We start from the raw sequence: 15516 nt of genomic DNA, 5'->3' as shown, positions 1-15516 counted from the left end.
AAATATCTTTGACGTAATTCTTAATGCCGAGTTCTTCCCAACCTACTCAAGCTTTTCAAGCCAAAAATTAACACAGGAGGGATTATTTTGTGGGTTTGGTTGGAAATGACCCTTATTGACCCTCTAAATCCATGGTGTCAGTGGTATTGCAATCCAGCTGAAGTCCAGTTTTCAAACCAGTACATCCAGTGAATTAGTGAAAAAGGCCAGCTGGAAACGAGTCTACCGACCTAGAATTGCATGCAAAGGGTTAAGTTTGATGAGGGATAATGAGGGCTTCTGATTAAACCAGGCTCTGGATTCATGACATGCAGAGTGAGACGTGATTATTCATGAACACTTGAGAAATACTTCAAGATGTCAACTTCTGCCAACGCTCCATTTGCATGAAGAGAATCGTCAAGTACAGCAATGATCATGGAATCACAGAATGGTTTGGGTTGGAGGGGACCTTAAACTCATATGACTCCACCCTGCCATGGGCAAGGATACCTTCCACTAGACCAGATCGCTCCAAACCCTGTCCAACCTGGCCTGGGACACCTCCAGGGATGGGGCAGCCACAGCTTCTCTGGGCAGTATTCTGCCAATGGAGGTGATATTAACCAGGATAATCCCCAAGCTATTAAAATGGAAAATAAACTCACTGCTTGCGTGTCTTGGGCAGAAACCCCACCATCTCCATGGCGAGTTGTAGCCGCTCAAAGTCGTGCTTCAGGTCCTCCCCTTCCACGGAGAAACAATCCTGTTGGATCAAACACACAGAGGAAGCACTGACACAAATTAACACCAGATCAGGTCCAGATGGCCAAGTCAGTGCTCTGTAGATATCACTGAGTGATCTCCAGGTCTTTAATCAGCAACATTTCCAACCTGGCACTGGAAATACAACGTTTTTGGCTGATATTTTCTGGAGATACATCCTTGTTTCCCAAGTTTAACCTCTAAGGAAAGAGGTGAGTCACCCCATTCCAACAGTATGGTGAGAGCTGGTCAGTGTGGGACAGCTAATGCTCAAAAAGAATGGGAAATAACAACAAGATGAAATCTGTTCTACATTTACAAGCAGTTCATTCCACATTCATCCTATAACTAAAGAGGGAAATTCAGTTTTTAAATAGAATTCAGATAACTTCATGTAAACGATCAGTGGATTAAATCCAGTGTGAGAAAAGCAAAGCTTTAAATTTTTCAGTAACTTTCTTTGAACCACCAAAAAGTTATTTCAAAATTGGGAGAATTTGAAATCCAGGATATTTTATACTTCTCGGAGGCTCGTGTGCCTGAACATTTTAGTTTTTCCTTGATATCAGTCACTGACATGTTCAGAAAAATCCAGTAGTGACATTCCAACCAAAATTGTCCTGCACCAGTATTTAGGGAACAGAAATGCTCTTTAAATGCATATATAGACCATTAATGCCAAATTTCTTCTGCTTTGGCTCACTGTAGGCCTCCCATGGATTATTTATCCTTGTCTCTGCCTTCCAAGCCTACATTTAATATTCTACCCCTTGCTGCCTATAAAAACTACCCATCTATGAATCAAAATTAGTTTACTGTGCAGTACACAATATCGTGCTATTTTAAACCTCAGAGCATTTTACTAACACTTAAATCAAGACTTTCTGCAAGTAATTAGAGACTTTCAACAAGTAAATCCAAGTGTAAGTAAATATAAATAATTCTATAAAATTCTATAAAAAGTTTATAACAATAATACATGTAAAAATTGTAGCTGCAGTTGGAATTAATTAAGCAGCTGAATGCACATAGTTTATTTTGATAACTTCCTGAATATCATATTTATCACACAAGTAAGCGTGCAAAAAAATTTTGCACAAATAATTAGGAAAGTATGGCTTAAACAGGGTTATGTAAATCACTGAAAATCCACTTGTACTCACTGATAGTACAGAAAATTAATCATAAATACAGAATATACAGAATGAAATTATTTTATAATATCAACTTTGTGTTTTACAGTATTTAAGGCCTCACAACCATATCAACAAAGTTCTTCATCCCATTCCAGAGCATCACTATAGCCATAGTTATAATTACAGTGGAAATCTGTTATTGAAAATATATATTTATTTATATTATTTATATATTAAATGCTGACATGATTATTTATTGCATTGTTTACATATTTAAAATATTTATTGCAACATCAGAGACTCCCACACAACTGGACTAAATACCAGAGAAGTGCAATTGGACAAGAAAATCGAATTTTTTTTATCAATTGTCCTCAGGGACAAGTTAATGCTCCATGGGCAAAGTGAATTTGGAGCTGTTGAACAGTAAAACCATTTAAAACCACGCACAGCATTGATGAAGTCAGGGATTGAAATTCCAGTAGTAAATACCAGCCTGTTTTAGGAAACAATCATTAGAAAAGGGCATTTTCACCTTCCATTAGGAGGTGGTTGGGAACGACCCTGGTTCCAGAGCTATCCAAAGGAACACAATCCCATCACCAAGAGCAGGGACACCACAAGGCAGCAGCACTGATTATTCACACCATAAAAGCTCAGGATAAGACCTTGTCCCTCCTAAGCTCCAACCCCGATTTCCTCAGGCACTGCACTTACACTGAGAACTCGGCAGAACTTCCCACTCTCGTTCTGGCAGGACCTGCACTTGGCAGGACAACACCACACCCACAAACCCTGCAAATTACGCCGGTTTAAAGCTTTTTTTAAAGACACCGAGCAGTGCTTTTAGTGGCACTCCACATTCCAGGAGACATTTTCATTTTCCGGCATAATTCCTCCAAAATTAAGTCACGAGTCAACAGCAAAATACCCCGGACAACTCCGAAGTAGCACAATCTATGCCGAAGGCAATTTAATTAACGATTTACATAACAATTGCCCGACTCATTAATCCGCATGGAAAGACTTCTAGCAAATTCTCTACTTAAAAGCGGATGCTCTCTGCAGTGTTCCAGCACGGGACCGCTTACTAATGGATGATAAATGAAGGATAATTATAAAATAGAGGAGTGTCCTTGATATTCGAGCAGACAAGCATCACAAAGTCCATCCCCACAGAGCTAACTTGCCGTTAACATCCTGCCAGAGCAATTAGGTTCCCAGCAAAAGTGAGTCCCCTGCTTCCTACAGTCACAGCGAAGCCATCCATGGATTTCAATGGAAAATTTGAAGAGGATAAAGCAGAGTTTCTTTATAAACTTGGTGTCTGTAGCAGGGTGCTCTTGGTCATGCCAGGCGAAGGTACTAAATTTTGGGGTTGTTTTAATTCCTTCTGCAAATTGTCCCAACCCACTCCTGAAGCAACTTAAAAAGGGTATTAAGGTCTAGAACAGAATCTGCTCATCACTCCCTGCTCCTGCAGGACACCTACGGATGCTGGTGGATTAAGGATGCCAATCCAATACTCAGTATTTTTAACCTCATGAGGGAAATTCCCTCCTCCCCTCCCTAAGGATTTGCAGGGAAATGTTGCTGTTAAGACACTTGTATAGCCTGAGTGAATCCCAGCTCCTTCCCAGATCATCTCTTCCTCTTTGAGATCCATCAGCAACACTTACATGCAATCATCAAGCACATGAGAAAACCAGCAGGAAGGACAAGCAGCTTGTGCCAAACATGCTTCCACATGCAGGACACACTCACAGGACACACAGACACCCAGAGCACGTCGGTGGAGCAGGAGGAGCCGCGGGATGGGAAAAGCTTCATCATTCCCTTTTTTGGGGCGATCCATTTGGAAAGGATGATCATGTCAGCAGAAGTATTTTAGGAGAAGGAATTGTTTTTGCACTCCGAACAAGATCAGGCTTTGATTTTCTCACAGATGGCTGGGGGGATGGTTTTGGGTTTGTCTGTTTTTTCCTGGAAGCTGGAGAGCAGATACACCACTACAACCAGCACGACCTGAAGCATCTCTTAGGGCTTCAAGAGACTGGTTTGCTGTTTTATTGGAATGGAATTCGGATTTTCACATTGCTGCTGCATCACAATTTCCATAAATCATTACATATGCTATCAGGAAGGAATGAAAACCCCCTTAGTTTTGTAAAACTCAGATGACTGTAGAGAGCTGATCATCTCCAACTGCTGAAGCTTTCCAGATGGAAGGAACCATAAAAGGGCAAGGGAAATCAAATCTGTACTGTCACAAGCAACACCACTGCAAGACAAAGGGCGGCTAATGGGTTAAACTTCATTGGATTTGGCTTTCTCCGTGTCCCTAAACACTCGAGTGAGAGCAGCCCTGCACCAGCAACATGGAAGAGGTGGGTTCTTGTACTGACCGGCTCCGAGTCATAGCAATAATCATCCCAGCTCTGTCTGAGGGGTTTCTTTGTCATCTGAAAGCAAGGCAGAGCGGGTTAAGCGGTGTTCCCACCCCAAATCACCCCCATGACCTGCTCCCTAACCAGGAAAATAATTGTTGCTATTCTGCAGAGTCATTTCCTAGTTTTATTTGTTTTAAGGGAAGATTTATGATGCTTTTGCATTCCTGGTGCTGATTCCTGCTCAGAGTGCATCTGCGAGGCCCTCTCATCAATAATCCTAATGGATACTTAAAACCTTTTCTTCTCTTACAGAGTTGGGGAAACCCTTGGTTTACCTGGAGCTAAAGAGCCACTGATGCCAAAATCCCACGGAAGAAGAGATTTGGTTTGTTTCTACTCTCAACCTCTGCTCCAGACAAACACAAATACAGCAAAAGTGAGATTCTTCCAACCAACACCCCAAAGCTTTTTAGGAATTTGTGTCTTTTTCCAATCAGAGATGGAGTTAAGAGAAGTCCAAGCATGTGTCAGTGACCAGTCCCAACAGGGAGAGAGAGGCCCTGAAGCTCCTGAGGAGCTGAAAATAAGGATCTAAACCTGCAAATGACTGATTTCAAAATGGACAAAAGTTAACGACCAGCACAGAAAATCTGCAGTGAGCTGCAGGGTGCACGGGGTGGGTGCACCTGCCGTTGAGGGAGAGATGGAAAAGTCCCCCATACCCAGGGGATACTTTGAATAAATTTGTATTTAAAAGTAAGTTGAAATCTTTATTTTCAATCTGCTCCCTGCATTTACAGAGCAGATTTCGATGAAGTATCTGAATAGATTATTTCTCATCTGCAAAGCAAACTCCCCATTTGTTTTGCATAACAGAACGAGAGCCGAGGAACCTGGGAGGAGGAAAGTAAAGCCTGACTCAGGACTGAGTCACTCCTTCACCTCAGGGGCCTGGTTCAATATTTTATGGCTTCTCTATATGAATATTTAATTTTCAGTAAAACATTTGAGTTCATGTCCGAACCGGTTCTTCTTCCTTTTAAAAAGGTAGGGTCTTCCCCAGGACACACTTAAGAAGAGACTACAAATGTTCGAGGGTAATTTTACAATTTTTCTCTTAAATGTTTCCCAGGTTTCTTTTTCCATTTCTCCACTATCTCCTTTTTCCTTTTTCTTCTTATTTTCTTTTTCCTTTCTCTTGCAGGGCAGGGCAAAGCTGCTACTGCACGGTCAAATGGTCTTCATGTGAAACCATGCCCAGACCTCACCTAAAGGCACTGTTTTTCCATAGTTGTCAGAGTTAACTCTAATCCTAATTATTTAAAAATTATCTAAAAACCTGCCAAAAACTCAGCGTCACTCCTGTCCATACATTGTATCTGGGGAAGTCCACAATCTGCTTCTCTGATCAACTGGACTGATCTTAGCAGCCTTTTCCAGCTTACTTGCCCCACAGCACACTAATTTAGATTGAAATAAACATTTCACCCTAAATTATAATATTCCTACTGGTCCCCCACACTACGTGTTGATAGGTTTCTAATTTTCCTTTAAATAGAAACGCTCTTAAACTGCTATGTAAAAGAAAAGAATGTCATTGAAAGCAATGTTTTCAACTAACAGAAAGTGACTGGATGGCCCAACAAAAGCTGGGAATCCAACAAAACATTCCATCTTGGCATCTTCCCACAGCAAAACTGTGGCACAGATGGTGCTGGAGATCACACCACGTTCTCCAACCAACGCCTGAGGCATGGAGACTCCGGCAAGGAGCCTCCAGCCCTCGGAGTGTTCCTCACTTGGGAATATTTCCCAATCCTGCGATGGGCGTGTGGGAGTCGTTAATGTACAATGGATTCTGGTGTTGATTGCCTGCTCTAAAAACATCCTTAAAAAGTCCCTGGTAATTGAGAGCTATTCCTGAGTGAAGTTATATTTCTAAAAAGACTTTAGGCTATTTGGGTTGGGCAGTGGGTCCAAGTTTCTCTCCAGTTTAGGGGTTAAATCACTCTTTATTGCTCCTCGTGTTTCAGCACCAAGAAAATTGCAATTAGTTAAAATCAACATGTAACTTAAGTCCTCTTCCACATATTCCTCCTCTTTTTGGTCTTTTTGAAGTCCCTGCTTGCAAGAGTCACTGGATAACTGCCTAAGTATCCAAAGTAAATCAGTTTATTATAAAATTATCATCATGTAAACAGAGTTTATTCAGCTGCTGGTAACACCTCATTCATCATTAGTTCCCAGGTTTTCAATGGCTGCTGCGGTTTTAGTTATATTAGACTTGTTCTATTGTTAAATTCAAAGGGTCCTGCTAAAAGCCAGCCAGAAGCTACAGAATTAGGACTTCCTCATGCAAGGTGTTATATCACAGTATGCCACATTTTCCCCTTTTCTCCTGCTCAGGAGGCAGATATTAATGAGTAAATGACATTCACACAGAGAACAGGAAATTCTGACTGCTTCTCCCTGCAGCAATCAAAACCTCAATATATTTAACATATCCCAGGTACAGAAAACACTGATTATTTTTCCCTGAAACACTACCAGGTGTTCAGATTGCTAACGCAGAATTATTCCAACGATGGAAGACTTCCTGTAAACCATGAAAACCAACTTTTGCTACTCCACACCTCTTCTTTGTTAGCATTAAATATCAGCAGAAGAAAAGGCAAGACCAGGGATTGTATTCCTGTACAGTGCTCCCACCTGGTTAAGGTAATGATATTCCTCTGGCTGCTTCAGGTGAAATGCTGATCTCTCTTCCTCACTCGCTCCTGCCAGGAGGTAATAAAATACATGGTAGTTCCTGGTGACAAATGAAAAACAAAAGCTGTTAGACTCGCAAATGAGCAGCAGCACTGAGCAGAGGCACATGGAAACCTCCCAACCTGATTTTCCAGCTCCCAAGCTCAGGCCTGACACCGTTTAGAGCTGGTCTGTGCCTGCCGTGCAGGGATGGAACCGATTCTATTATGTAATGGAGAATGAGATCCCTCTTCTCCATCCAAGGAGAGCCACTGCCCTAGAATCTACATGAAGAATTTCTAGCTGGCATGATCAGGTTTTCCTTCAGAACCATGTGCAATGCCTACACATCTCACAAAAGCCCCATAATCACTTAGGTGTGAAAAGACCTCCCAGCCCATTGAGTCCAGGCTGTGCCCAAATCCCACCTTGTTCCCACCCCAGAGCACGGAGTGCCACGTCCAGGAATGTCTCGGACACCTCTGGGGATGGGCACCCCAAACATTCCTGAGCACTCCTTCCATGGAGAAATTCCTCCTGATGTCTAGCCTGAGACTCCCCTGGCACAGCCTGAGGCTGTTTCCCTTTGTCCTGTCCCCTGGGAACAGAGCATGACTGCCCCTGGTTCCTTTATTAGAGCCTGACCTCCTTTACTAGAATCACAACATATTTCCTCACATTGAAGAAATTATAATTTTTTGTACCTTATTACCATTAGAAAGGCAATAATTTTGCAGTTGCAGTTCCATGAGACACAACTGAAAAATCTTCAAATATTCAAAACCTCAAATATTCAAAATACCTGAATATCACTAAAGCTAAAGCCACCCCAAGGGACACTCATTTGTTCTGCTTCCAGACGTCTCTAACAGAGATTAACACCATTTCTTTCTAAAATTAAAACTGTGCTTTTATGTTGGATGTTTTCCAAGAGGATCCAAGTTTAATCATCTTGCAACACCCAAGAGGATGTTTGTCAAGGCTGTAGATGCTCTTTAACTCCAGGAACAGCCCTGGAGCATTCCAGAAAACTCACATATCTGTCTCCAAAGGGAAATCCAGCCAGGAGTCCCAAGAGTTGAAAGACAACTAAAGGCAGTAAAATTATTTTAAAGTGGAATAATAATTACTGAGAGAGGAGAGGAACATGCAACAAAGAATATGCAGCAAATTAGGAAAGAAGACACAAGTTCACTCTCTGTATAATTCTGGCTCTTTATAGAGTCCCCTCTGAAGGCTTCAGTGAAGTGCAAAGAATTAAAATGCCATGTCTCTCTCCTAAAATGACATATTAAGCAGTTCACAAGTTGCACAAGAATGAAGTGGTACATAATCTATCTGCCATAAAGACAGTGAAAATTAAATGAAATGTAACAATATTGGAGTGGAAGGTCCCCTTCCCCTGCTCATGGCAGGGGTTAGAACAAGATGATCTTTAAGGGTCCCTTCCAATACAACCCATTCTGTGATTCTGTGGTAAATCAAAGACTGTTGATAAAATAATGGAATTTATTCCCTCCATTAACACATTTCTCCCTAACCAACAAAACATTCAAATATAAAATGCATCATTAATCCTTTCAGCACAGGGTTAAGAGCATGAAAATCCCAGCTCCACCAGTGATTTAAGTTTTCTGTGCCACGTATAAGAGCTAAACCCAAGCCTTGGGCAAAACAGAGGCACCCACCGCTCATTGTGCTCCTGATAGACCAGTCGGGACTTCTCCAGGAGGTATTTTTCAACATAAGCTCTGCAAGGGAAAAATCAAAGCATCATTCATTGATCTGATACTCAGCTCCAACGAACGCAGCTTTACCAGGGGCTTCAGCCTTGGTACCAGCACAAAGAAGTTTCAGCCTTGTTTCACTTAGTTATATAAATTTCTTCCTCGGCAGAACAAGCCCAATATTATGTTTGGCTTTTGAGGGTTTTCTGGTTTGATACCAAGCCAAAACTAACTTGGATCTGAAAAATATGATCTCAGATGCGTCAGCCTATGGGCAAGAGAAATGTTGTCCGCAAGGAAGGAGCTCGGATCCCTATTTCATCCAAAGCCAGCAAAATCCCATTGCCTGCAGCCCGGGAGCTGTGCACGTGGAAATGCATCTACGTGCAGAAGTGTGCAAGATGTCGTCTAGCTGCAGAATCAGTGCCCAAATCCCCATTCCCTCTTCCACAAGAGACACTTCCCACCAAAAATTTGGGTTATTAACTTCTGGCTCCAGTCAAAAAAAATAAACAATTGCGAAAGCTCCTCATTGCAGTTTACATTTTCTCCTAAGAGCCTCCACAACAAACACGCTCTATCTACATATTAAATACTTTTTTCAGGTTTGTCGAGTTAAACAAAGCTTCCACAGGTTTTTTTTTTTTTTTCTTCCAAACAAACCTAACCAGTAATGACAGGGATTTAGAAGCCAGAGTTCTAAGTGGGAGTTTGGATGATGGAGCCGTGTTTTTCTGGTGACAGATGCCCAGTGACGTGGCACAGACAGTCGGAGTTATGTAGGAATTGGGAAAACCTATGAACCTCGGGTATGGTGGGAGAAGGAGGCGCTTCCACGCTCACTCTTCCACCACAGATGGGAAAAGCCAGATCTAATTATTACCTCCAGCACAACTTTCTCCCTTCCTTCCATAAAAACTAAAATATAAATGATTTGGACATGCTGCAGAGGTTTTGGAATAAATTCCATTGATTTATTAAAATAAATTTGGAATAAATTTAATTAATAAATTAATTTAAAATTTTAGTTTTACTTTAAGTATTTTATTTTAGAAAGTTTTTATCTTTTAAATTTCATTTTATATTTATTTTTATTTTTTAATAGATGCAATTACAATGCCATTTTGGCTAAATGCTCCCCTGTTTAGTGCAAAGGTCAAAATGAATCCATGTCCCAAGGACATCTGCCCCTTCTTGTAACAAGATAGTGAGTAGGAAAACCAACTTAGTGTCTTTAAAAAGTTGATGCCTCCAAATTTCTTCTTATTAACCATTGTCAGCTATGTCAGTTCTACCTTTAAGAGCAAAGAAAAGGAGCTCTAAGGGAATGGCCTCGTGCAAAACACTGATTTAAGCACAGAGAGCCTGTATTTCACAGAACCTTGATTTAAACCCCTCTGGCTGGCTCTAAAGCCTCTCCTATCTGGTTCTTCTGCCATTTCATGGATCGTGTCAGGTGTCAAGGCTTTTGATCATCTCATGAGGACTGAACAGGTTGCAAAGACCTTCCTCCAGGCCTGACTTATCACGGACCAGTACGTCCAAAACTCAGGAAGCGTCCTGGGAATGCCCTGAACTGCAGCACTGCTCCTGTTCCATCAGCCTGAGAGACCATCCAAGACTTCATCTCACGGGGTGGGGTCGGGTCCTGCTCAACCCCCTGCCTGTTCCATCTCTTCCAAGCTTTGGGTGATGATACTCAGAGAGGTTTTTTGCAAATATTCAACTGATATTTTCAACCTCTGAAGAGAGGAGAACTCGGATTTGGGGCTGCAATTTATAGTCCCATTACCAAAGCTACTGATATGCAGAACACAGGGTGATAATCAATTTGGGCTGTGCTAAAAAAGCCTAAGTTTTTACAACAATCTTTCACAAGAAAAAATATGGGCTTGTATGTCACATAACTTTTTTGTTTTTAAAATGCTTATTTTTTTTTTAAACATCTTTTCACTGGGGAAGCAGTGCAAATTCATAGCAGAGTACAGTCACATCACACTGTGCAACCAAAGACCAAGAAAGCTCATTTTTTAAAAAGCAAAGAAAATTCCTCCTACTTTATGAACTAGAATACGCGAATATAATGTTATTTGCACATCTCTGCCAAATAAAAATAGAGGCCACAACCACAGTGCTGCTACATCGAGCCAAGATAATACATAGTTAAGGCATTTGTTGGATTCTTGTTATCCAGGAAGTATTAAAAAATGAGGTTTATCCTTTAAAGAGAACTGTGCACCAGAATTTAAAAAGGGGAAAAAAAGAGCATCAGGTTTGACGTAGGATGCAAAACCAGTGGGAAAGGACGTGGAGTACCCAAGCTAACAGAAAAATTAATGGCAGCCCTTTGTGTGATACTGTTCTGCTGGAAAATAAGGAAGCAAAAAAATCTAAAAGCAATTCTCTAAAATAACAACTGAAGTCCCAGCAAGAGGTCTCCTAGCCAGCTGCAGGAATTATACAGCCCCTGAAATGCTGTTTCTACTTCTCATTGTTCCAACTGACTCAGCTGACCTGGACAAAAAGGGGAGTTAACGAAGCCCTGCTCTTTTACAGCTCCTTGGTGATGATCTGATGCCATGGAAATTATCTAGAGCCACAGAGAGTATTGGGTTTAGATAGTTCCACCCCTGACATGGGCTGGGACACCTTCCACTATTCCAGGCTGCTCCAAGCTCCATCCAACCTGGCCTTGGACACTTCCAGGGATCCAGGGGCAGCCACAGCTGCTCTGGGCAACCTGTGCCAGGACCTCCCCAGCCTCACAGAGAGGAACTCCTTCCCAATATCCCATCTATCCCTGCCCTCTGGCAGTGGTAAACCATTCCCCCTTGTCCTGTCACTCCAAAGTTCTTTTCCAGCTCTCCTGGAGCCCCTCAGGCCCTGCCAGGGGCTCTGAGCTCTCCCTGGAGCTTCTCCTCTCCAGGTGAGCACCCCCAGCTCTCCCAGCCTGGCTCCAGCGCAGAGGGGCTCCACCCTTTGGAGCATCTCCACGGCCTCCTCTGGGCTTGCTCCAGGTCCTCCCTGTGCTGGGACCCCAGGGCTGAGGCAGCTCTGAGATGGGGTCTCACCTGAGTGGGGCAGAGGGGCAGAATTCCCCCCTTTCCTGCTGCCCATGCAAGGGGATCAGCCCAGGCCATGGGGGTTTCTGGGTTCCCAGCGCATGTGTCCATGAGCTTCTTATCAATCACCACCCCAAAATTCTTCACCTCAGATCTGCTCTCAAATTTTCAAAGCTAAAATAAACTGAGGAGAACTGCAGTGGAGACAAGGATCTCCTTGCAATGACCTGGGAGGAAAAAGAAGCCTTCACTGGTCAAGGGCTGAATTAAGGAGAGACTTGCAGGGAGAGCCTGGGGGGAATCAGGCAGAGAGCAAGAAGAGTGTGGCTCAATGGCCTCCAGAACTCCCACCCAGTGATTAAATCCTCCTTTTGGCTCCTGAGCCAAACCTTTCACTCCACATCTACTGCTCAGCCCCCACCCCATCCCAGCTAAAATCTTCCTCTTTTGTGCCTTAACTCCAGTCTGAAGAGGAGATGTTGCTTTTCAGGTTCATTAAAAATTTGACATCAGGACTTAGGAGAGCTCAACTGGCTTGAAGGCAGCTCAGGTGTATCCACACCTCAGCACCCTCCTTGATGCACCAATACTTCCATACCAGCAGATTTTAATAAGCCAAAACCTGTGAATTTTTATTTCCTATCCCCATTTTGGGAAAGATTCTGGCCAAAGCAATGAACACCCTACTGGAGCCAGTTTAGGTTTGGGTACACCCAGCACCCTCCCCCCGTTCCCACTCACCCTCGCACGGTGCCGGTCTCCTGGTAATTCACTTGGATGAATTTGCCAAAGCGACTGGAGTTGTTGTTATGAGCTGTTTTTGCATTTCCAAACGCCTGTGAAAAGAGGGAGAAGCCATCGTTATGCTGGAAAAGCCACCGCCTTGCCTGATTTCCATGGGCGTCACTCACAGCTGAACTTGGGGGATTTTCCTATCATTTCACATCAAAAAAAAAAAAAAAAGAGGATGGGGAAAGTTTGTTGAGTGGTTCACAAAATAATCCAACAAGCTGCTGGGCACCGTGCTCCTCTGCAAGCGGGTGTTCATGAAGAGAAGCTAAACAGTGGTTAAAAATATAGTGTGAGCTGCAGAGAAGAGATTGAATGTTTGAAGTTATTACAGTCTGCATTAAAGCTGTGCTTTATTCATTTAAATAAATATACAAGTACCCTGCTCCAACAGGACTTTATATTTTAATGAGCTAGAGGAAGCTGCTTTTTAATTATATGTGGAATTAGGGGGGAAAATGCTTTGAAGGCTACTCAGACAATGTCATGCACAGCACTGGCATAAGCCAGAGTATTTTCAGCATTTCAGACACCCTCGTTTCCATTTGCTGCTGTTGCTTTTCCAAAATCAAAATGCTTTCAAGTCTTTATTATGCAAAGCTTTTATTTCAACCTTGCCTTACCAAAGCACTGACTGGAGAGAGTAATTTTTGCCATGTAAAAGAAACTTCTGAACTGAAACTGCTGTTTTCAGTTGTGCCTAAATCACTTTCATAATCATCTGGACCACGGTGACAGAATCTGACAAGCCACCCGGTACAATTAATGCTTCATTTATTAAACCACTTTTCTTAATCACACACCTTTTCTTCTAAGTCAAATTTATTTAGGGTAATTATAATTTCAGAGATAATGTCTAAGTGCTGCTCATGTATGGGCATTTTTTGTTGAGGCTTAACATCAGAGCTCAGCTCCCAATAGATTTATTCCCTGCTCAGCTATTTATTAGAAAAGATTAAAAGGGCTTGCCATCTATAATCTGAAGCTTTTCAAATGACCTTTGTGGATTAAACTTCCCAACTAAAAGCAGAATATAAAGGCCAAACAAAATGAGACCTTGGAGAAAGGGTATTGGACACGTCCTGTCCATGCATGAGCCGGTTCCTTTCCCAGGCTGATTTATTTCCCAATTTGCTCAGATTTAACGATTTAAGAACCCACAGAGGTTTGGCATGGAATAACGACGAGATTTCCCTCCCTATCTGAATACAGGGATTTGTTTAAACTCCAACTATTGCATACGAATCTGCTTTAGCTGACTAAAGCAGGTTCTGAGAGAGCTGAAACCTGCCGAGCAAACAGGTTATTCTGGAGGGATCATTCCAGAGCTGAACCCCAGGAACCCTGCAGAGGATTCACATCTTTTCAGGCTGTTCATGCATTTGTGTTGCTTATTCACCCTGAAAATCCTTCCTGCACCCAGCATACCCCATCAACCCACCCTCCAGAGGACACTGAAGGCACCCACACCTCCCCTGAAGGCCCAGATCACTCCTGGAGATGAAAATCCAGTCATCTTCTCCCCAGACCAGGAATTTTGGTATTAAAAGACAGGATGGTGTTTAAGATTTCCAAAGGATTTACCTCCAGGTATTTCAGCGAGCAGAGACAAAGCAAGAAGCTTTTAAGCAGAATATTCAAGACATGCAAGTGCATCACCTTGTATTTAGATATGAAATTTATTAATTAGGTTACGAGCGTTTCTCTGCTATGGGATCACTCATGTTCTAAGAAACCATCTTAAAGCAATGAGATAAAATTTCTATACACCTAATTTACATTGCTTGTTAGAGAAGCAGCAAGATGAACCTGAACAGAACAAGGAGGAGGCAGCACAGTTTTATATAATCTCATATAATAAATTTTCATAAAATTTAATAAAGAATTTAAGCAAAGAACAATATTAAGAAAATTTTCTAGCTCAATTCCATGTACTTCTACCCTAAGTAATCGCTCACGGAGACAAAGTCTATTTATTAGGATTTCTTTAGGAAGAGTCTTGCTCAGGAATCAATCTTTCTTATTCTGTAGCAAGGAAATTTAGGAGAAAACATTTCAAATATAGGAGTGGGGAACAGTGAGATTCCTCTTTTTTATGAGCTTTTTTTGGGGATGAATGTGCCAGACCACACGATATGTTATAACCCCAATGACTCCAGAAATCACAGCCCATAACGTCCCTCTTTCGTGCTGATATAAATGAGAAAGGTCTTTGGATCCCTTCTTGTGCAAACTTCGGTGACTCTCCGGGCCCGGCACGCTGGGAATGGGCCAACAAGTAGCTGGAGAAACGTCTGGTGTTTGATTTGAGACAACTTAATACATTTTTGTTTGCTTTACTCACAGGGTTTCTTTAGCAAGACTGTTGGGCTATAAAAAAGTGCTATTAATTCAATTTATACGTGCCTAATCCATATAGACCCAACCAGAACACCCTGTCCCCTGGAAGCGGGGCAGAATATAATAGCTCCACCTCAGAAAAACGAGTTAAAACTTCTCTAAAACAAATTATCTTCTGTTCATTTGATTGCCCTTTACTGACTCATTGATTCGAGGCTGCTGAGCAGCTCAATGGACAAAACTCCGTGACAGCATTCCAAGGATTCTTGGGGAGACCAAAGCTTTTACTGGCCAGGGCTCAACATTTGGAAGGAAACAAAATTCAATACGTTCCTCTGTAGGAGCCGGGAGTCCCTCTGGACCCGGAGGGTGATCCAGCAGTTTGGAGAAGGCAGGAGAGAGCGGCTCCATTCCTCCTCCTCCAGCCCTCCTGCACAAAGAGATGCCTATCGGGACGAGGGAAAAAAAGGGATTAACAGTTTCCTGGCTAAATGCTCCACGTTCCTCCTGATCCCAGAGGCTTGCAGCCTCCTCGTTCTCAACCGAATGTTGATGCAATCTGGATTAATTCCAGATTACA

The 15516-nt window shown here is 42.4% G+C and overlaps 1 protein-coding gene across 10 annotated transcripts in view; it reads right to left on the bottom strand.

The window, feature by feature from the left end:
- The window catches only part of MYO9A (myosin IXA), a 171260-nt gene that overhangs the window by 96979 nt on the left and 58765 nt on the right, over window positions 1-15516 (bottom strand). For 9 of the 10 annotated variants that reach the window (XM_040077720.2, XM_040077724.2, XM_040077722.2 and 6 more), the window contains 5 exons: window positions 12549-12643; window positions 8707-8769; window positions 6980-7079; window positions 4286-4342; window positions 648-745 (listed from right to left, as the gene is read on the bottom strand). In XM_040077720.2, the coding sequence (XP_039933654.1) occupies window positions 648-745; window positions 4286-4342; window positions 6980-7079; window positions 8707-8769; window positions 12549-12643 (413 nt within the window). The remainder of the gene's footprint in view (window positions 1-647; window positions 746-4285; window positions 4343-6979; window positions 7080-8706; window positions 8770-12548; window positions 12644-15516) is intronic. The other variant, XM_040077726.2, reaches the window with a different exon arrangement.

This window comes from Hirundo rustica, chromosome 13, assembly GCF_015227805.2.
Source record: "Hirundo rustica isolate bHirRus1 chromosome 13, bHirRus1.pri.v3, whole genome shotgun sequence".
Taxonomy (NCBI): Eukaryota; Metazoa; Chordata; class Aves; order Passeriformes; family Hirundinidae; genus Hirundo; species Hirundo rustica.
Note: the sequence above shows the minus strand (reverse complement) of the source record. Positions and strands in the feature narration are given on the sequence as shown.